This window comes from Typopeltis vanoorti, chromosome 11, assembly GCF_054136105.1.
Source record: "Typopeltis vanoorti isolate ZY-2024b chromosome 11, IOZ_Tvanoo_1.0, whole genome shotgun sequence".
In the NCBI taxonomy this organism is placed as follows: Eukaryota; Metazoa; Arthropoda; class Arachnida; order Uropygi; family Thelyphonidae; genus Typopeltis; species Typopeltis vanoorti.
The window spans coordinates 5913999-5937848 of NC_143559.1; the positions used below are offsets into that span (position 1 = coordinate 5913999).

At 35.9% G+C, this 23850-nt stretch overlaps 1 protein-coding gene across 3 annotated transcripts in view; it reads left to right on the top strand.

The window, feature by feature from the left end:
• The window catches only part of LOC150101280 (colorectal mutant cancer protein), a 499737-nt gene that overhangs the window by 470585 nt on the left and 5302 nt on the right, over nucleotides 1–23850 (top strand). For all 3 annotated transcript variants that reach the window (XM_090400857.1, XM_090400859.1, XM_090400858.1), the window contains one exon: nucleotides 5072–5174. In XM_090400857.1, coding sequence (XP_090256983.1) covers nucleotides 5072–5174 — 103 coding nt within the window. The remainder of the gene's footprint in view (nucleotides 1–5071; nucleotides 5175–23850) is intronic.

The following is a 23850-nucleotide window of genomic DNA, read 5'->3' on the forward strand; positions in this document are numbered from 1 at the left end:
ATAATGAGATTGGAACAGACCAATATGCTCTAGTGTTATTATGATGATGATTAGTGTTAATTAGTGTTATTATTATGATGATGATATATATATATATATATATGTATACACCTATTTTTTTTTCCCCCTATATATTCATATGATAAAGTTTAATTTATAAATTAGGCACAGTAAGAGATTAACAACAATAACTAATAATAAAATATAACAAAATGCAGTCATCCCCCGACTTGCGCCCTTTTGAAAATACGTCCGTAATCCTATAATGGAATAAATAACATTTTCGACTATACTTTCGAACAAGACGTAAGTGAACGTAAAATAAAAAGGTTTTTATTCAGCAACAATGCAGTGGCAACAGCACATTCAGCGGCAACCTCCCTTGGCAGTCGTCACTTGGCTTCAACAGAGGAACTGATGAAGCCAAGTGTTGATTTTGTGTTTGAAAAATATGTTATTTGTATATTTATCATTAAATATTTCGCGATATTTTGTGCAACATGGCCCCTACAGGTCCAGTTAAAAAACCTAGTGAAGAATCACAAAAAAAGAGGCGAGCAATTGATCTTGAAACGAAGTTGCAAGTTCAGCTGTAGTAACAAAGCAATGACAAGGTCCTATCAGTGATTGAAGCTACTTCCATCATGCATAGAGGACCTGAACCAAAAGCGCATACCTCTTAGCACTATGACACCATAACCGCCAAGGCACTAAATCTCTTCAACATTTGAAGGAGAAAGCACAACCCGATTATGGCTACAAATTCAATGCTTCTTCCAGTCTGCAAGTGCCGATGAGAAGCCTGCCAAGGAGTTTGTTGAGAAATTGGATAAAATTATTATGGAGGAAAATTATTTGCCACAGCAAATATTTAATATGGATGAGACCTCTTTGTTTTGGAAAAAAATGCCTGAACGGACATTCACCCATATAAAGATAAAATCTGTGCCTGGTTTCAAAGCTCTTAAAGACCATATTATGACATTACTGCTGTTAGGGGGTAATGTGGCTGGATATAAACCAAAACGATTTGTGATATGGCTTAGTGAGAATCCACGAGCCTTTAAAAACATTAGGAAGCATACTCTTCCAGTTCATTAGAGGAGATATAAGAAGCCGTGGATGACTCAAAAATTGTTTGCAGATGCCTTAACATTTATGCGAGTGAAATGGAAAGCCGTTGTATCATCATACGAATTATTATTATTATATTAGTACTGGAATCTCCATAGTGCAAATATACAATCCACTGAAGATTTATTGGGATTTGTTTAATCTTTTTGACTAGGCTTTTCTGAGCATAACAGCAAATGTTGAAACTGCCTTCAAAAATCTCAACAGCAGTAAATGGATATCCAATACATTTTGACTTGGCTTGGAAGAGCATGCATGGTGCATCATAAGCACTACACAAGTGATCCCTGCAGTGTTATTCCAGCAGTAGTGATGCTGAACTTGTGGTAATAGTGCAAATAACTTTTGTTACGTTTGTGGGAGAGAGGGACATTTGCAAGCTGAAAAAGGCCATCACTCCATTAGTGAAAAAAGACATATCAGCTTTATTTCGCCTGGGCCCTACACATATGCTGTGGTTTTTGTGCAAAATAATGTGCAAAGACTGAAATTTGTAGGTTATAACCTACAAATTCCAGTCTTTGCACTAGATCAAGTCCTCTATTTGACCCTATCCAAGCAAAAACAGAGGATCCACATCCTGATCATCAAAACCAAATACAACCTTTGGAAAATGCAAAAGAAGAAAAGGTATCCCATATCGATAATGCACACAGAAGTGCAGCAAAGCACGTTTGCCTCGGTTATTAGGCTTTTACATCTTAAAGGAATTTTTTTTGGGGGGGTAGGGGATGATTACCTATTCTTTGTAATATAAGAGGGACCCATATAAAACTGCAGTTCTTTCTCTAGATTTTTCTGTATATTTTCAGGTTCTTGTGGTTTTAATTTTTGTCTATTAATCTGTAAGGAAGGGGAATAAACTCTTGCAAATAAGTTTGAGGTAGAAAATAAAAGGAGATGATAATGGTAAATCAATAGAATGATTTACAATTGGATACAGAAACCAAAGAGGACTGTGGTATGTTTATCTTGAACTGATGAAAGCCTCAATAAAGGTCAAAACCAGTCTGGATAGAGATTACTGGAACAAATCCTAAAACCCACGATAACAAATATCATTCAAGAAAAAATTAAACAGTTTGAGAACAGGAACCAAACCTTGGAGATTCAGTGACAAGTCCTCAAGAAAACACTGATTGATTCAGCCACTGCAAGGATAGAAAAATCAGAACTCCATGGTGCAATTCAACACAGGAAGTTAGAGGCAGTGAAGGAAAAGAAGAAAGCATATCAAAAGTTTCTGGCAAACAAGTCAGCTCGTGGGAAGAAAGCATATCAAAAGTTTCTTACATTTGTCTTTCTTACAAAGACAAATGTAAGAAAGCTAAACACTTTGTGCAACTAGCTAAACAAAAGTCATGGTGGGAGGACTTTGGTAAGAACATAGAAAATAAAGATGAAGAAGATGGCATGATATTCTGGAGGTTGTTGAAGAAGCTCAGAAATGGAGGAAAGAGTGCTTTAAAAGGAATTAGAGATGATAAAGGTATCCTTTATCATCTCTAATAAGATATCCTTGAAGTGTGGAGTAATTACTTTGAAAAATTGCTAAACGGAACAAGCAGTGATGACAGCACAGCGGTAAAAAACACTGACCAGGCATGCAGTCAGGAATACATATCAATACTTGAAGTAGAAAAACCCATCAAGAGCATGGCAGCAGGAGTAGATTATATTCGACCAGAAATGCTCAAGTATGGATTTATAAAAGTCCATATTGTCTAAGGCAACAAACTCTACCCCTTTTGTTTCTGATACTCCTACCATTCATGTACAGACATAATAATCTACCTGCATGTTGCTTTTGTATATTTGTCTGCAGTCTGCATGACACAGTTGGACAACTTGCAAATCTATTATTCTTCTCTAGTACCTTATACATGTAGACATCTTTGCACACATTTGATGTGTCCGAAGCGGATAAGGCCATTCCCATCATTAACACAGTTATATAACATTGTCACTTGCACTCACATTTTCACTATTCCTTCCTTTATAATTTAGTTTCCCTGACTCTCTGTGTTAGGCCTCATACCGGTTATTAGTTTTTCTAGACTCCTGATACCAAACACATTCAAGTGCAGGCTGTCCCTCTCATACAAATCTAATCTTCCTTCAGACTCACTCCACACATCCAGAAACTTGCGTCATTCCTTCTGTACAGCCGACACATCGAATCGTTTGCCATCATAGTTTTTCTTAATTCATTTTTATTATATCATTATATACTGACAATTTTCACTTTCTCACTCTTCATTCTCGCCTCTTCCATCAACCTTTTCGTATCCTCTCTCATACTGAACTTATCGCTAATTAAGTTTTTAGTACCGATTACAGTTACGATCTCGTTTACTTTTCTTTTCTGTTTTTGAATTGCTTCCTTTATGTTCTTAATTTTTGCTCCAGGAAAACTCGAAGTTATAACTCGCTCATCGTGCATGTGTTATTATAGTCACCGTACCAAATAACATCTTTCTTTTTACATACAACTTCACTTACTTGATTTCTTTTACTTTATGACTTATCTGCTTCTGTGCTTTGCTTTTTGTAATTCTTGCGTCATCTCTCTGATGATCTGCTTTAAGTTACTTAAATATAAAGAGCTAATAAGCTTCATTTCGGCACCAAAAACATTATTTAAATTAAGGGGATATTAAATCCCACATTGTTTTAAAACCGAATATTAATAATGTTTTTGGTGCCGAAATGAAGCTTATTAGCTCTTTATATTTAAGTAACTTAATGGTTGCACCTGTTCAGAAACTCGTATAGCAGAGTATAAAGTTCTTTTCGCTATACACTTTGGTATTAACTCGGTCTAGCTACTCACTGATGAAGCCTCAAAAAAGGCTGAAACCGGTCTGGGTAGTGACCTCACCACCATAATGTAATAACAGCATACATTTCCTAGGAAATGTGTTTTTACATTATGGTAAATACCTAAGAATAGTGATCAGAACTTTACCGACTTTGCTGCGAGATTTCCGGTATTGCACTACGTGCTGGGCCACTTGCATTTAGCGGACGCTTAGTGATCGCCGATACTTTATAGTTTACTATATTCGGCAAGAAACTCTCTGATTCCAATCTTTGAGTTTCTTATTCGGTTTTAAAACAATGTGGGATTTAATATCCCCTTAATTTAAATAAAGATCTGCTTTAATTTTGCTAGTTGAGGTTAATCCGTTTACATTAACCTCCTCCACATCTCCATTAACCTCGTTAGCAGGACTAGCCTTCTCGTTCTCACCTGTGGTGCTCTTCCTAGCATTATATTTCTTGTGCGTTTTTGATGCCATTTTAAAGTTACACTTGTTATGGAAATAACATAATAAAAATGTGTTATAAAATACTAAATACACAAAAAACAATAAAATGTACACTAATATACTATAAAACACTAATTTTCTGAGGGAAAAATAATAAAACAGACAAAAATTACCAATTTTACATGAGTGCTAAATTCACCAACCATCCACAATGTATCCTCAAACTAATTTTTCTGCTTAATACTTTCTTGTCCTGGGTTTAGCTTTAAAAAAAAAAAAAAAAGCAATTTCTTATAGTACTTTTTTTTATAAGCCCCCCTCTCCTACCCCCATTAAAATTTGTAAACTTATGGCATATATGTTAGTTCCATGAATGAGCTAACAATTTTTTGTATTATAATTTTATTTATTTTTCCCATAATCTGGAGATCCTGCTCTAGAAACCAAACAACTGGAGGAGTTTTCACAATGGGTGATGAAATTCATCTCCTACCTAAAGATGATTATGAACATCAATCTCCATGGCAGGTTTCAAACTTGCCTTTTGTTTGGAGAGTGGATACGCTAACCACTTGGCCAACTCAGTTGGCAGTTTTTGAACAGAATTTCTGTATGTGTGTGTTTGTGTGTAATTATATATATGTATATGTGTTTCTTTTTTTTAGTGCCTTGGTAACAGCCTTTGAAAAAGCAAAGAAAAAGCAACAGGCAAAATTAAAAAAACTGGAACAGCAAATGGCAACCATGCTTGAAAGGCACAATGCACAGGTAACTCCAATTAAATATTATAATAATTAATACTGTAAATTTTCTGAAAAAATCATCCCATAAAATCTTTAAAGTAGTTAAAAAAAATGGCGATAGAGCAGACCCTTTATAATTACTAGGCTTAAAAGTTAAATTTAATAGGGTTTTAATTGAAGATTGAATTTACATACCTGTATAAAAGTCTTGAAGGCAAAAATGGTAATATTAGAGCCCAGACAGTATGCAATTAAAAAGAGATGAGGACAAATTAATGACAACTGGGTGTAGAAAATACATTTAGATAAAGATGGAAAACACAGAAAAGATGAATTTTGCAAATTTTGGATATGATAGAAATTAGAATACAAAAAACTGTTATAAATGTAGTTTGCTTATAATGTTTGTTGCTGGCTTACTAAGATTTTTACACAGGTAAGTAAATTAACATCGTTCAATTAAAATCCTTTTAAATTTAACTTTTCAGCTGAGTCGTTACAAAGGATCTGCTCCATCGCCATTAATGGCTCAGTTTTTTCTTTCCTACTGTAATAATTAATGTTTCATACTGGATCTGAATCATATTATATGGAAAATCATAGAAAGTCACACAAATGTAAAATCTTTTCTTTTTTTCAATTTTTTGGGGAAAAAAATATGCTTGCTTCTTTGTTTTTCACTGCCTCTTTAACTTCCTGTGTCCACCATGGAGTTCTGATTTTTCTATCCTTACAGACAACCTCACCATGCCTCTCTGGCTGAATCGATCAGTATTTTCTTCAGGGCTTGCCACTGAATCTCCTAGGTTTGGTTCCTGTTGTCAAACATGCAGTGATAGCATGGTGGTAAAAAACACTCAACAGGAATGCCATCTGGAATATATATCTATATGTAGTAGAAAAAATTATCACAAACCTGAAATATGGAAAGGCAGTTGGAGTAGATGATATTTGACCAGAAATGTTCAAATGTGGGATATAAAAGTTTTCAGTGGCTACACTTCATAATCCAAGAAGGCCTGGTCAGAGGGTCGAATTCCAGATGGACAGAGTAGAGTGCTCATAGTACCCAACTATAAAAAAGGGGAATAAAGTTGAATGTGAGAATTATTGAGAAATTTCTGTACTGAGTGTTCCTGGTAAGATTTATGCAAGTATGAGAAACAGCTAGTAAAATTTTGGAGGAGAAGGTTGAAAAGAACAAGCTGGGTTCAAGCCAAACAGGGGTAATCAGGATCAGATTTTAACTTTAAGACAAATAGTTGAGAAATCATGGGAATATAACAAGAATCTGTATTTGTGTTTTGTAGATCTGGAAAAGGCATATGATAAGGTGCCAAGAGAAAAGCTGTTCAAAACTCTCCAGCTATATGGTGTAAGTGGGACATTATATCAAGCAATAATAGTCTCTCTTTGAGTTGCAAATCAGCAGTTGGAATTGGAGGAGGTATACAGGAAAATGGTGTGATGTTAAGTCAGATGTGCAACAAGGGTGTACATTATCTCCATTGTTATTCATCATCTATATGGATCACATTATGAAGGAAAACAGTATTGAACGTGATATCAAGATTGGAGATGTTGATGAAAGTTTATTTTTCACTTGGTCAGACTATAATAAATTTAGTTTAATCCTTTATCCAAGTGTGTGCAAACAAAGTTTGTGCCTGAAAGTATCTTCAGGACTGGGGTAAAGTGGTACAACACCGGGCAACTCCTTGCAAAGGTGGAGCAAGCTACCAACATTCCTATCTCAGTATCTCCCATAATGGAAAACACATCTCCTTGCGGATATGTATAATGTTATGCATTAAGGAAAGGGCCACTACCCAGACTAGTTTCGACCTTTATTGAGGTCTCTTCAGTGGGAGCTAGGCCCAAGTGGAGATACCAGGCAGAAACATTGTCAAGGTCATCTCCTCCTATAAGAGCTGCTAAACGGTGTGCCATCTTTTTATTAAATTGCTCTGGATTTAGAGAAAGATGTTGAAAGTTTATTTTTCACTTGGTCAGACTATAACAAATTTAGTTTAATCCTTTATCCAAGTGTGTGCAAACAAAGTTTGCACCTCAAAGTATCTTCAGGATTGGGGTAAAGTGGTACAACACTGGGAAACTCCATGCAAACTTGCAAATTTGGAAAGAGTCAGCAGAATTAACAAAGCTGGTATAGTTAGAAAGTCAACTGAATAAATTTATGTGGAAAAAGATCGAGATTAGTCAAAACACTAACCTAGTTATGTACAAGACGACGTTCAAACCGATTTTAACTTATGAATCTGAGAGCTGGGTTAGAAATAAAACTCTTAACCAAAGACTGGAGACCACAGATATGGGTGTCCTGAGAAAGATTAGAGGCGTGAACAGATGGCATCAATAGCAGTATCATATTAAAAATTAAGCTATTAGGAAAGAACTTGACGTTGTCAGCATTCAGGAATGTGTTAGCAGTGCTAATCTCAGGTGGTATGGCCACTCAAATAGAATGGAAGAGGCAAAGCAAGTGTTCTTTGCCAGGGTGGCAGGGAAAATAACCCACAGGAACACCAAAATGTAGGTGGATTGATGCAGTAAAAAAAATGTCATAATAGACAGAAATATAAGATCTGATAATATTGGAATGTTGACAGATAACAGTCAGATCTGGAGGAAAATTGTTAAGAGGAAGTTTGCTGTTTTAAGGATAGTTGTGCCATAAGACTGAATAATAAATGCATGTAAACACAAGAAAGATATTTAATTAACCAAATATTTTGGTCTGGAAATAGCAGACCATCTTCAGTGGTATTACAAGAACAGTTTTAAAAACTACAAGCTAGAATACTAACAATAGATCGTTGAAAATAAAACACGTCGCGTGATGTTATATCACTAAGTATTAAGTATAAAACGGAACATTTTGGAGTAGAGACATGATTGAAAAAAAAAAAAAAAAAATTAATGAGTAATCTTGCTTAGACTTTCCCAGATTTTTGATATAGATATACAGTCATTATGATTCAGGATGGGACGATGGAGTAAGGCCTCCATGCTTTCCTTGAATAAACGTTCGAATCTATAACGGGATCTATGTAAGAGTCGAGTCCTGGACCAAAAGATGCTGTGGTCAGTTTCAATCCCGTGTTGAGCCAATCCAGACTTTTCAGGTTTGTTGTGAAGAATGGAGGATTGATGTTCCTTGGATTCTTTTTTCAAGAGAACGTCCAGTCCTTCCAAAATAGGAAAGATCACAGTTGCAAGGAATTTGATAAACTCCAGGAAGAGATAAAGTTGAGCATTTGTCTTTAGGAGAAGGAAAATGAGAAGACAATTTGTTAATAGGTGAATACGTAGTTGTTAAATCATATTTCTTTAAAATTCGTGCGATAGGTTCTGAAATACCGGAGATATAAGGAATAGGCACTCGACGTATTGAAACTTTGTTGTTTTGTGGAGGATTATAAGAATTGAGAAGATGTTGAGTACTTTTTTTAGATAAGCCATTGAGTTTCATGTGTTGTTGGATAATAGAAAGTTCTTTCTGTAGATAAACAAAAGTAGAACAATTAGTTTTGGCTCTTCTGATGAGGCATTTTATAATTCCTGTTTTTTGACATGGATGATGGGCTGATTCTTTAAGAATATAACGACCTGTGAATGTTGGTTTCCTGTATACTGTAGTTGTAAGAATATTTGAAGGTGATCGGATGAGGAGAACGTCTAAAAAAGATAACTGGTTGTTTTCTTCTATTTCCATAGTAAACTTTATACGATGATGCAAGGAATTAATACTGTTTAAAAAAGAAGGTAAAGAGTTTTTGCTGTGAGGCCAAATAGTAAAGATGTCATCTATATACCTTTGAATAAACGTTCGAACCGTTATAGGTTTGAACGTTTATTCAAGAAAAGCGTGGAGGCCTTACTCCATCGTCCCAACCTGAATCGTAATGGCTGTATATCTATATCAAAAATCTGGGAAAGTCTAATCAAGATTACTCATTATTTATTTATTTATTTTTCAATCATGTCTCTACTTCAAAATGTTCCGTTTTATGCTTAATACTTAGTGATATAACATCACGCGGCGTGTTCTATTTTTAACAATCTATTGTTAGTATTCTAGCTTGTATTTTTTAAAACTGTTCTTGTAATACCACTGAAGATGGTCTGCTATTTCCAGACCGAAATATTTGGTTAATTAAATATCTTTCTTGTGTTTACGTGCATTTATCATTTGTTAAGAGGAAGTGAATAATAATGTAACTTTTCATGTAGTACTATCATAAGCTTCTGTAAACCTCCTGAGAGTATATGTCAGCAATTTGATTTTGATCACATTTCTGCTACTTGTATGTGGGAAATATATGACTTCAGCGTTAATTTAACCTTTGTATCTCTTCTGGGTCTGGCTGCCAGTGATGAAACCTCAATAGAGGTCAAAGCTAGTCAGGGTAGTAGCCCTTCCCATAATGCATATTATTATAATACAAGTCTGAAAGGATGTGTGTGTTTTGCATTATGTTCAAAACAAGTTATATAGTTATATGGTGTAAGTGGAACATTATATCAAGCAATACATAGTCTTATGTTTGAGTTGTAAATCAGCAGTTAGAATTGAAGGAGGTATACAGGAAGATGGTTTGATGTTAAGGCAGATGTGCAACAAGGGTATACATTATCTCCACTGTTATTCTTCATCTGTATGGATCACATTATGAAGGAAAACTGTATTAAACCTGATTGGAGATGTTGATCTCAGCTCTTTACTTTATTCAAATGATGTTATACTCCTAAATAAATCCAGGACATTTCTACAGGATGATTAAGGCAGTTGATGTGAATTCATTAGCCTCTATATACAAGTAACCTAGTCTTGAAGATACTACCCATGCAAACTTCGTTTGTTTTCACTTGGATAAAGGATTAAACAAGAAAATAATTTCTTAAAAAGTTTAATTTAAAGTCACAGGATGTGTCTTCATAACTGGGCTAGCAGTTAGTACACAAGCTGTTAACTTCACATCATTTGTCTCATTATCCCATAATTCACAGCACACTCTTTTTGTACATGTATCTTGCTGTGTATTATAGGAAGGTTCATTACTTCAGACTGATCAACAGCCTCTATAAAAGTAGCCTAGTTGGAAGGTAACCATGTGATGTGTGTGCATGTGTAAATTTTCTACAACTTTTCTGTTGCTGTTAATATTAGAGCTACAAGAAAATGAGTTCCAGAAATCCAAAATGATTAAAATACAGATATTCAAAATGTAATTATTGGTATTTTTTATTATTATTAAAAGAGACCTCCATTGAGTCTTAGACTTATCAAGGGAGGCTACATATTACTTACATCACCTGTCATTTCTTCTCTTCAGTTCATTCACACTCTCTGCACTCAAAACTTTCAAAGGCAGCCTATTCCAATCACATACACTACTCCATGAGAGAAAAATCTAGCTCTCACCTCTTTCTTGATTACATTCATTCTCAGCTTTCATGGATATCCTTTCTTAACCCTGCATAAAATGAAAAATTCAATCTCCTGGTATCTTGTATTACTTTCAGGTTATAGATTTCTACCATATCATTCTCTCTTTCTCCTATTTGCTAGTATTGGTGGTCAGCATTTCTCAATTTCCCTTCATAATCTGTATTCCACAGTCCCAACATCATCTTTAACACTCTACTTTGAACCCTATCAACTTTATCGTCGTTAGCTCAAAAACTAGGATACCAGATCTTATCAAAGCCTTGTAAAGAGGTAAATTGACTTCCTTATTTTTGTGTGTCACTGTTTGTTTCAACATTCTCTGAGTTGTATGGCTCTTGAACTTCAATTTCAATCAACATTATTCTTTCAGGAATTTAATTTCACTGGCCTGTTCTGGTCTCATTCCTTCTTTTCCCTGGTCATCCTTGACTTCTATGCCCTACAACTGAGTGGTATTGGAGTATCTTTTTTTGGGGTAGTTTTGAAGTGTCCATTACAAAGTGTATTTTTATTCCTTAGAGAGTATAGTCTACTGTCCTTCATAGGAATTTCATTTCTCTAATTCCTATTGTTTTTTTTCTTCTGCAATTTTTATCATCCATTATTCACGTACAGTAAAGGTCTTGCTATAAAGTTTATAAACTCTTTTTTTCTTGTATCCTGTTGAACTTGATTAGGTTTGAAAATGTTATTGATCTTCCCTGTAATCTTTAAAAAGTTTAAAATTTTGATATCAATATCAGCTTCTTTTTTTGTATGGTATGCCACATTTAAATTTGAAACAGTAAATTTGTTCTAAAATTTTATGTTCAATCATGTTTTACTTCTGACTGGCGATGGTCCTTGAAAAGCCATGATTTTTGTTTTGTCTGTTGATATGTGCATTCCATGTTCTTTAGCAGTTATGTTTAAGGGAGTATATTGATCTCTGGAGTTCATCTTCACTTCTTGCTATGGTTATGTGGAACAGATCCCTAGATTGGGTCACTTTCTTCTAGCATTATCCTGCCAATATTATGTGCCATTTGATATCATCAAATTTGATGATATCAAATGATTGTCAGACACCAATATGATTAATGGAGGTGCTGGTGTTCTCCTTCTAAATCCCGAAAGGCGAAAAACTTTCATTAAAAGTGATCTGGGAGAATCGCTTCCAATTTTACTAGTGAACTTTATGCAATAAATGAAGCACTTGAAGCCTACTTAAAATTATCATCATCTCAACAATCTGAGGGAATTATAATTTACAGTGACTCAAGATCGGCTATGGAGGCAATCAAAAATGGCAATACCAAGTTCACACAAGACACCAATAAACTCTTAAATCAACTAAAGTGTTTAGGAAAAAGTTGCATTTTACAATGGATTCCTGCTCATGTAGGCATCGATTACAATGAAGCAGCTGATAAATTAGCAAAAGAGGCCAGAGAACTCAACCAAGAAACTCACATGATAACTCTTGCTGATGTTAATGCACTAGCAAAAGCTAAACTGAAATCAGTGATACATCAAATTCCCGAAATCAATGCTGACAGAAAGACCACCAGCACAATAGCAAGACTACGAACAGGACATTATAGAGGAATGAAGATCAATACAGATGATACGAGAACATATAGAAACTGCAACAACTGCCCCAGTACTGAACTGACACCCGCTCACATCTTTACCTGTCCAGCAATTGCAGCGGCCTTGCAAGAAATAGATCCTAATCCTGAACAACAGCTCTATACAAACAAAATCATCGACATAGCCAAAGCTGTTAAAGAGCACACAGAAACATCTAAGACTCTTCATAGGACAAGACGACAACAGCAACTTTACATTTACCAAGATTGGACTGAAGTATTTTCACAAGCTCGCAGTTCAGGTCCATTTAAATAATTTTGCAAGTGCTGCATGTCATGTGCATTCCTGATTACCCTTCCAGTCTTTGCATCATCAGAAAATGGCTATATGTCTTCTATCAAATCCTTCCCAATGTTGTTAATGAATAACAATGGCATAAAGGACTGATCCTGGGAATACACCACTGGTCACCTTAAATCTTACCGACTGAAATCTTGCATATACCACATTTTCATATCTGCCATTGAGCCATCCTCTTATCCAACTTATGCAGTAACCTTCCATGCAGAGTACAGTCCTATCAAAAGCTTTAGTAAATTCCAAAATTATCAAGGTTTGCCATTTCACTTGTTTAACCCATCTGTCACATCATAAAATGCAAGCAGGTAACTCAAATGTGACCTTCCCGTAGTAAACCCATGCTATTCATTATCATACATCATCATTTTTACTTGTATAGAATCTTCCCCTATTAAGACTCATGTTATACAGCTAGGTCAGAGACGCAGCCAGTTCAGCTGAACACTTTTAGGATCTGTGCTGATATCCCATCACCTAATTGTCTCCTTAGTTAGTCACAATTTCCTGCATTGTTCTTCAGCATGTAGTACTTTCTTAATGGAATAGCTGTACACTGTCATTTCCCAGGTCATCACTTATCTCTCCCCAACACTATAATCAAGTTTGATACTCTTTGACCTCAAGTTTTTTTTGTTAAATGCTGCTTAAGGAAGTTCTCTCCTAAGAGCTCAATAAACTGTGCTTCATTTTGTCATGAGATCTCATTGCAAACCAAGCAGTGTTTGGCTAATTAAAATCACCCATGATGATTTGTGATGCATTTCATCATCACTAGCAACTGATCCACTAGGTATGTAGCATTGCCCCAACATGTATTTGATCTTATTGAACTCCACCTCATACCATATAGCTTCAGACTCACTGCAACATGGAAAATTGTTATTACTATTGCTGTCATAGCTTTCTACCCTAACTGGACTCAAATGTTCCGATATTATTAGCACATCTTCTCCCTTTGTATCCTGTCTATCCTTCCTGAAAATACTGTACCCATTACACTCAACACCAGTTATTATATCTGTTTCCGATAGATCTCGCTAAAGCCTACAGTCCAAGTCCAAGCATATCCATTGAGGCAATAAATTCTAACCCAAGTTTCTTGATACTTCTGGCATTCATGTAGACACTGCTAAGTAACCTCCCATGTTTTTTTTTATTCTATACCCACCTCTGTAGTTTGAATGACCTAGTTGGAAATAAGTCCAAACTGGACAAGCACACATTCATCCTTTCATCATGATAACCTCCATGATTAAGCATATTCATAACTTAAGTCACTCTTTCTCATAGATTCTTACCATTCCTTCTATTACAATATAGTTTCCCTGACTCTCCGTATTAAGTGTCATATTGATAAATAATTTCTCCAAACTCATTCAAGTGCAGACCAAACCTCATATAAATTTATTCTTCTTCACACTTGCTGCATATACATCCATGAGCAACTATTCTTTCTACACAGCCCACATGTCGAATTATTTGCCACAATAGCCTTTCTTAATTCAGTGCTTTTATATCTAGGTAATAACGATTTTCGATCTTCACTCTTGCTTCTTTCAGCAGTCCTTTCATATTTTCTCTCATACTGTATTTATCATCAATCAAATCATTTGACTGCTTTTCAATTCCATTTGTTAAATTTTTGATTTTAGCACGCAGAAAGCTTGAAGTAGCAACATGATCATCAATTGATTGTTTGATTCAATCTTTCCACCGTATACATTTTTTTATAATTGATTTATAATTATTGTTTACAAGAATTGTAGCCTTCTTATTTTTCAGCAAAGTGAATTTCTACAGGAATCTGGATATCAGATGAGAATGGAATATTTTTTGTTAGCAGTAAAAACTTTGAATACGCTTTACATTTTGAAGTGCCATTTAAAAAGAAGATTAAAGACTACTGAGTGACAGTTATGATGCACATTTTTTCATACATACATTAATTTTGACACACCTAAACCTCCAACTTTGTATTCAGCTGTCCCGTTAGCATAATAAATTATACTCTGTAAGTAAACCAAGATGTATTAACTGTAAGAGAAACTATTCAGCCTACTTTTGAGCATACCAAAGGCAAACTGATGAAAAGAGATGCAAAAGATTAAGATTGAACAGATATTTCATATGAATATGCAAAGAGGATGCTTGCTGCTACATCTTCCCTGAGGTCTTCTTATGCTGAGAAGGTGGCAGTTAAAAAAATATATAAAAAAAAAACATAAATCCATAAGTCTATCCTGCTATACAGTTTCAGCATACCTTAGCTTTATGATGGTGAGTACTTATCTTTGCTGTGCTTTTATTGTGTAAGCTATTATGGTCACTCCTAAAACAACTCCTGAACTTGCTGCTAAATGAGAACCCATTAGTTAAACAAAAATCACGGTAAGAGCATCACATGAAGTGCGTGTCTGCACTTTATGTGATGCTCTCCAGACATCACATAATAAATGGACACCTCTGTATCCACTGAATTAAAGTAAACACAGCTGAACAAAGCATACCATCAATGTATTAAATATTTTTCCAGAGGAAGAGAAGAGAAGAGATGGACACTTGCTGTCCATACTTCCCAAAATCAAATGACAAAAACAAGGCAGACAAACTCGAGTCTTCATTCTCTTGGAAATTGGAGAAGTATACAAAACCAAAAGAACATAGAAGTTCTTGCAGTGAAACTGTTGTAGAGTCTGCCAGAATGTCAATGATATCAAGGCCATTTCTACAGAAACATAAACCTGTCTTTTTCTGTCTGCAGGAGACCATAAGGAATGTAATTCCTTATGGTCTACTATATCTCTTTTCAGTATACTACTATAGAATCTGTAACCATCTACCTCAGATTGGGATTTCTTATTACAGTATGTTTCTTTTATTTACCTTCAGGTTTGGAGTTAATGCACACCAACCTTGAAAAATCCTATATTGTATAGTACGCCCACACTTTCGAGAGCTTTGCTTGGCGACTTGCCAAGAATAGTCGATTCATGCTGAAGGGGAATCAACTATTCTTGGGAAAATTGAAGGACACACGAATTGGTCACCAACACGCGAAATCATGTGCTTTATAGGTAAAATTTTCCAACTGTTATACAAGCAAAATAGTTACCACTTTAAAAACTATAATGATCATAAAAGAGAAGTTAATTTTCCGACGTGTAATAATAAACAACTCATCCCACAATACGGATTGATTACCCTATTATCGGAATGAATTCTCCTTCTGTTGACATGCGCAGAAGTGTCGAAGGGTCTCGTATCTGTGGGCGTACTATAACCATTTCATCCCATACTTCTTGTATATGTGGACTAATCATGATAACAATCCCCCCCCCTCTCTCTCTCTCTTAATAATGCACACAGTGCCTTCTTTTGTATGCATACCTGCTTATATATTCTAAAGTGGATTTTGCAGTCTGCATCCCTGGTATTCTGTTTATGTGAAGTGTTGAAGAGAACATATACTGAAGCAATCACTTTCCTGTATATCCTCACCTGACTCATTTCTTATTTGTAGATGCTCAGGTGGAAAATTGACCAGGCTGACTGGAATAACTCTTCACGGTTTGCATAATTTAATTCCAAGATGATCAGCCTGTCACATATCAGTGACTCAGTGATGCACGTTACATATTGTGTTGTCCAGGCAACCACAACTGCATTTAAAAACATCATCACAATTTCCACTTTGTCCAAAATCATAGGGAAATTTTGAATTCCAAACAGCCTTAAAAAAAATCAAGAGAAGGCATCGGGTCTATTTTGGAGATACCTTACCACCGCAAGCATAGCTTTTAAACATGCTTGGGCCAAACCATGTCATGCAGTAGTGAGCTATAAGGTGCTCACGGGGGCTCGGTCGAGCCCTTTGTTAAATTTTTCTCAAATTTGTGAGTCCCTTGTTCTTCTTGTTTAATAATCTTGTAGAACTAGAAAATACCACCGTGGATGTATACATGCTACTTTAAATTCATATGGATTTTCTGATAACTATATAAAAAATCATTTCATTGCATTTTGTTCTGATGGAGCTAGTGTAATGTTAGGAAATAAATCAGGTGTTGCAATCAAACTTGTACAAAATTTCCCAATGTTCTGATTTGGCATTGTGCTCATCGTTTACACTTAGCATTAGACAATTTGATAAAAAAATATTAAAGAAATAAATCATTTTGAAATGTTTGGATAAATTGCATGCTTTTTATCTTCAATCACCAAAAAATCAACGAGAATTAAATACAATTGCAAAAGACCTCGGTATCAAAATTTTAAAGATCGGGCGTGTGTTTGGACCACGATGGGCAGCTTACAGTTTACGAATGGCTCTTGCTTTGTGGAAAAATTACCCAGCTTTATGCAAGCATTTTGCATTGAACGATAAATGTAAGGGCTTTTTAAAACCAACTTCTCAATTTGGAATTTTTAACAGAGCTAGCATTAATGATTGATATCCTACAGGAATCATCATATCTATCAGAAGCTCTACAAAGTCGCAATATAAGTGCTGAGTTAGGGCTTTTTGCTTGACGATGCGAGCCCTTTGTTAAAATTTCCATAGCTCATCACTGATGTCATGTTATGTTAGACATTAGTCAATAACAGCCTTGGATTCAATTTCCATCATTTATCAATCATGCACCAGTGCAAAGGTGGTATGGAATAAAATCTGGCTAATAAAGAGTAGATATATAGAACACACCATTTTGTCTACCCTGAAATATTGTTGAACCAAAATCAAATGCAGACACTCTAGGAGAAATGTTTGCTGGAATTTTAAAACTATCTTCATATCCTGACAACAGCGTAACTTTGCTTCAGATGGGATAGTCATACAGTTAGCCATTTTAAGATGAAATTGAAAAAAGCACCTTACCATGCCAGTTCTGTAGGACCTGATGACATCCATTATAAGATGATAAAATCTCCCACTATCTTCATCTCCTCCTCCTCCTCTTACTCTGCAGCAGATTGCTTACTGAGTAGAAGTTTCAAGATTCATGGTAAAAAGCCGTTGTAATTGCCTTCCAAAAGACTGTTAAAGATCCAAAATTAGCAAAAAAAAAATATAGTCCTGGCACTCTGACCATGTCTTTTTAAGATCTTGGATCTTAAAAATGGTAACTGACTTCTGTGGTATCTGAAAATGTTTTTTTTTTTCAGCACATTATTATGTGCCTTATTGTAAGCATTGATCAGAGATGCATTCGTGAACATGTGGTTTCAGTTTTCTTTGCACAGAAAAAACTTATGGTATATAAGCTACCACTTGGCCAACCAGCTGGCCTGGTTGACTGAGTAGTTAGCATATTTGCTCTCTATCCAAAAGGCTGCGAGTTCGAATCCTGCCATGGGCACGGATGTTTGTGACTGTCTGAAAATACTAGTGTGGTGGCCAGTAGGCAGCATTGGTGTAGATGATGAATGGTAGTTGCAGTTCACTTAGTTGGTGGATTGAGTGGTGGAGACTCCAAGTTGTGGAGTGGGTGCCCTCCCTCGATAAGTCTTTGGATTCCTTGGAGGTGCCGCATAATAATAATAATATTATTATTAAAAGACCTTCATAATCTTGTGCTTGGAGAGGGGGGGGGGATCTGCCTCTTTTTGTTTAAAACTTTCACTCCAGTTGAATTTCCAAAGTGTGAGTTTTACCTTTCATGGGATTATTATTGTATCTTCAACAATAATGCCATGAAATATTATTTATGCAAGCCAGCATGGATTTGTTAAAGGGTACTCTTGTTTTTGTAATAATCTGAGTAATGGATATGAGTAAGGCATACACTGTCCTTTTTGGAATTTTCAAAGTCATCTGAGAGGGTACCACATGAAGTTGGTTTTTTAAGTTGCAACATATAGGTTTAGATATTAGATTAGATTGATAACTGGCTTTCTGATAGATATCAGAGAGTAAAAAGGTTACAAGTGGAGTTTTATAAGGTTCAAACTGGAACTATTACTGTTTAGTTTTTATGTCAATGATATTGCCATGGGACTGCAGGTCAATATTCAGTTATTTACAAATGATGTGAAGCTTTGGGAGGGTTATTAGTGATAATTCTGATGTTTTGGTTCTTCAAGTCAATTTGAATAAGCTGGAAAGGTGAGCAAATGAATACTGATATCAGTTTAATGCAACTAAATGTAAGATTTGAAATTTGAGATCCACAGATGGGGTGCTTCACTCTTGCTTGGTAGAGTTATACTGGAAGAAGTGAAGCAAGCATTGACAGAAATTCGAAATTCAGAGGAAATACTGCAAAGGTTGTGAAGACATCTGAAAGATTTGCTTCAATATTGAGGAGGACATTAATTTGATCAGACCATATCTGGATTTCTCTCCTCAGATCTAGTCACTGGAATTTCAAGGATATGAAGTAACTGATGCAGAGTTCGATAACAAAAATGATATCAGGACTGAGCAATGTTGATTATATGGATAGACCTGGGGCATGCAGATTGCAGAGTTTGCTGTATAGAAAATGGGGGGGGGGAGATATGATTGAGACATTGAAGTTGTTGAAAGGTTATTATCAGATTCACACTGAGGAGATTTTTCATATGGTAGAATGAGGTGAAGGAAGAATGACAAGGGGGGGGCCATCCCTGGAAGTTGCAAGAGGAAGTAGTAAATAAAAGGATAAGAAGTAAGTTTTTGGCACGGAGAGTGGTAGGAGCATGGAATGCGTTGGTCTGAGAAGATGGTGAAAGTACAAATAGTGAATGAGTGTCAGGAGTGGTATGATAGTCTTTGTATTGACTGGTGTTTACCTCCCATGATGAGTCTTGTGACCCCATAGAGGTTAAAAAGATAATAATAATAACCTCCTGTCTAGTGTACAATCCACATCCACTGCTTTGTGATGTTTTACAAATGTATAAATGAGGACTCTTAATTTTAATGTTTGATTCCACTGTATTCCCAGCGAAAAATTACACTTTAGATACAGCTGCTATGTGAGCTTGTACTTTATGCACTTACTGTTTATCAGTCTCCTGTATAGACTACAGATAGCTAATAAGAGAACAGAAGTCAACCTAGCAGGAAGCACAAGATTAAACCTGAAATTAAGTATTGACAATGTAGGCTACATAGAATTACACTGTATAGGATATAGTCATCTTATCTAATAATAGCTGATTATCCACCTATGTGTGAACACTATAACACTTGACTTGCTAACTATCATCTTCTAGTGAAGTGCTAGCTGTTCAAGCAAAATGTGAACAGATTCCTACTTTTTTCTTTTTCTCTTGCTCACACACGGCACTGATGTGCTATAGTAGCAAGGCTTATACGTTGGTCAGACATAACTGGTAATTAGTTTACGGAATTAACAACGCATATAAAGTATATTAATTAAAGGTAACTTTAATGAATAACTTCTATATTTCGGCAACGTCACATTGCCATCTTCAGGAACATAAAGATATGGTATGTGCATGCAGACACTAACACAAAGCAAATGAGGAAGAAAGCAAGAAACTAATATTGTTCCTAAAGTCCTAATGGTGTCCTCTTGCAGGCTAATTTGGTAGTCTTGGCAGTTGGGCTGAAGTTCTCATAATATAAGTCTCCCAAATTTAGGGTAGTTTCATGCACCCAAATTTGTTGAGGTTAGGAACGTTTTTTAGAGCTGTTGAAGATTCTTTGAATAATCTTTTGTATTTAAACTTGCTGCGATGAATTATTTTTGTTTTCTTCCAACGAATTTTATGGTGGGTATCTAAGGCATGGTCTGCCAGCCCAGAGCGGCTGTACTGGTGAAACTGAATGTAGTCTTGGTGTTCTGAAACCCTGATATTTGTTGTTCTGCCTGTTTGGCCAAAGTAGGACAATTTGCAGCTGCAAGGGACCTGGTATACACCAGGTAGGTCTAGGGGAAGTGGTTGGTCTTTAGTGGAGCGGATAAGGGATGCCAACTTCTTTATATGGTCTGTAACAGGATGCCAACTTTTTATATGGTCTGTAACAGGAGTTCCTGTTACAGACCATATAAAGAAGTTGGCATCCCTTATCCGCTCTACCAAAGACCAACCACTTCCCCTAGACCTACCTGGTGTATACCAGGTCCCTTGCAGCTGCAAATTGTCCTACTTTGGCCAAACAGGCAGAACAACAAATATCAGGGTTTCAGAACACCAAGACTACATCCAGTTTCACCAGTACAGCCGCTCTGGGCTGGCAGACCATGCCTTAGATACCCACCATAAAATTCGTTGGAAGAAAACAAAAATAATTCATCGCAGCAAGTTTAAATACGAAAGATTATTCAAAGAATCTTCAACAGCTCTAAAAAACGTTCCTAACCTCAACAAATTTGGGTGCATGAAACTACCCCAAATTTGGGAGACTTATATTATGAGAACTTCAGCCCAACTGCCAAGACTACCAAATTAGCCTGCAAGAGGGCACCATTAGGACTTTAGGAACAATATTAGTTTCTTGCTTTCTTCCTCATTTGCTTTGTGTTAGTGTCTGCATGCACATACCATATCTTTATGTTCCTGAAGATGGCAATGTGACATTGCCGAAATATAGAAGTTATTCGTTAAAGTTACCTTTAATTAATATACTTTATATGCATTGTTAATTCCGTAAACTAATTACCAGTGATGTGCTATAGGTCTTGTAGCCTTCATGTGTGGATCAGATATATTTAAAAAAAAACAACAACTTTACTCTAGAGAGAAATGCAACTTTTTTTAATCTGACTAAACCATATACATTCAGATCTTGTCAGACTCAGACAAACTAAATGAAGTTTTTAACTTTTTTTCAGGAAAAATTAATTTACATATTCCTTTTGTCATGTCTTTATATGATGATACTGCCTTGCTCAATGAAAAAAATTTTTTTTTTTTTTCATAAGTTATTTGCAAGGGTGGTCTGAAATGTTCTCGGCCTAACAATGAAAAACCTAATTTATAATTTGAAAATTAATTTTATTTTTCAACATAATCTCCCTTCAGACTAATACATTTATTTCAGTGATGCTCCAGCCCCATTATCCCGTCTCAATAAGATCTGCAGAATACTCCTCTACAGTTGCAATCACCTCTTGATTCAAAGAAAAACGCTGACCAGCGAGGAAGAGTTTTGGTTTTGGGAAGAGATAGAAGTCAGAGGGAGCCAAATCTGGGGAATAGGGTGGATGTTTCAACAATTCATAGTGCACCTTAATTTTCCCATTGCCAAAACACTTTTGTGGGTAGGTGTACTGATGAAAGATGATTTTTTCCTTCTGCAAACCTGGTCTTTTCTCACGAATGTTTTTGTCTAGTCTGGTTAAAAGATTAGAATAATATTCCCCAGTTATTGTTTTACCCTTTTCAAGATAATTAATAAATAAAATGCCTTTAGCATCCCAAAACACCATGAAATGATATTTCATGATGCCATGACCTTTCCTGCTGATGGAACTGACTTTGTCTTCTTTGGCACTGAACAACCAGCTTCTGTCCACTATTTTGACACTGCTGTTTAGATTCTGTTGTGTAATGGTGAATCAAAGTCTCATCCATAGTAATAAATCAACGCACAAAATCAGTTTTATTCTTGTTAAAATGTTCCAAGCACTGTTCAGAGATTTTCATTCGAGTGCATTTTGATCTGCTATAAGCAAGCGTGGCACCCATCTTGCAGAAAGGTTTTTCATTTGCAATTCTTCATGCAAAATAAATCCTACACATTCTTTTGAAATGCCTATAGTCTAGCAATTTCACCCACTTTGACTCGCCGGTCATCCAATACCATATCATGCACTTGATCAATGATTTCTGGTGTTGTTATTACACTTTTTTGGATGTCCTTCACGTGGATCATCTTCAAGGCTGGTACGGCCACGTTTAAACTCAGCAGCCCATTTCTTAAGGAGAAGAGTGCCCGTAAACCTTTATGAACTTCGAATGAATTTCTTTTGTCGTTAAACCTTCTTTTACAAAGAATTTTATAACCACGTAATAATCAATTTTATCCATTTCAATAAAACAAACCACTTTATAGAATGGCTTTCAATTTCACAAGGATGCTTATGACAGATGTACCAACTTAGAAAAAAAAAATCTTGCTGATAGTGTTGCCATCTATGGTCAAGGCTGAGAACTTTTCAGACCATCCTCATACTTCCATGCTATTTATTTATTTATTTATTTTTTGTTGCTTTATGATCTGCTGTAACCTGTGTAATGGTGCAATATGACCATTGTTGACCTTGCACCAATAAACCCCCAAACCAAAAAAAGTTCTCAAAAAATGCTCGATGCTGTCTGGAAAATGGCATTCCAATTTATCAGTGATTCTTTTCTCACAGACTCATTTCACTCACTATCTCATAGAATTATAGTGCCTTATGCCTCTTCAACAGGCAGTTACATGTTTTTACCGAAGCTGACACTTTTCCTTCAATTTCTTTAAATTAAACATACCAAGAAATTATATGCTTGGTTTAATCCTTTATCCAAGTGTAAGCATACAAGTTTGCACCTGAACTATTTTCAGGACTGGGGCAACTCGTGGTAAAGGTGGTATGACTTCACATCACTTGCCTTGGTATCCTATATCCCATAATGCAAAGCACATATCCACATGTATGATGGTATGCATTATGGGAAGGGTCACTACCCAAACTGGTTTCGACCTTTATTGAGGTCTCATCAGTGGGAGCCAGACCCAGAGGTAAAGGTGGTACTATAGCAAGTGATGTGAAGTCATATACCACCTTTACCATGAGATGCTCCAGTCCTGAAAATAGTTCAGGTGCAAACTTGTTTGCTTATACTTGGATAAAGGATATAATCTCTTGGTATCTTTAATTTACTGTATAACCAAGTGGAAAAACTTTCAACAACTACCTGTCTCTAATCTAGAGTATTTAATAATAAGGTATGGCACCTTTTGGCAACTCGTATACGAAAATATGACTTCCGCATTACTTCAACCTTGGTATCACCTCTGAGTCTGGCTCCCACTGATGAGACCTCAATAAAGGTTAATTGGTGGTTTGATTCTGTGGGAGCAGAGTTTTTGTTCCCTTAAGGTTTTGCCTTAGGGAGCTTTTGAGCATCCAGGAATATGAGGAAAATCAGCAACCTAGGTTGATGATTTTCCTGGAATATGAGCAGTGTCTGCTTGGTGGTAGGGAAGCCAGTCACTGTGCAGAGCCACCACTGAGTTAAACGATCACTCAAGTCACTCATTGTTTGGTGATCTGAGTGATCGCACGAGTTTTTTGAGAGGTAACCCCACACTTAAGACAGAGAACCCAGTCTGGGTAGTTACCCTTCGTATAATGCA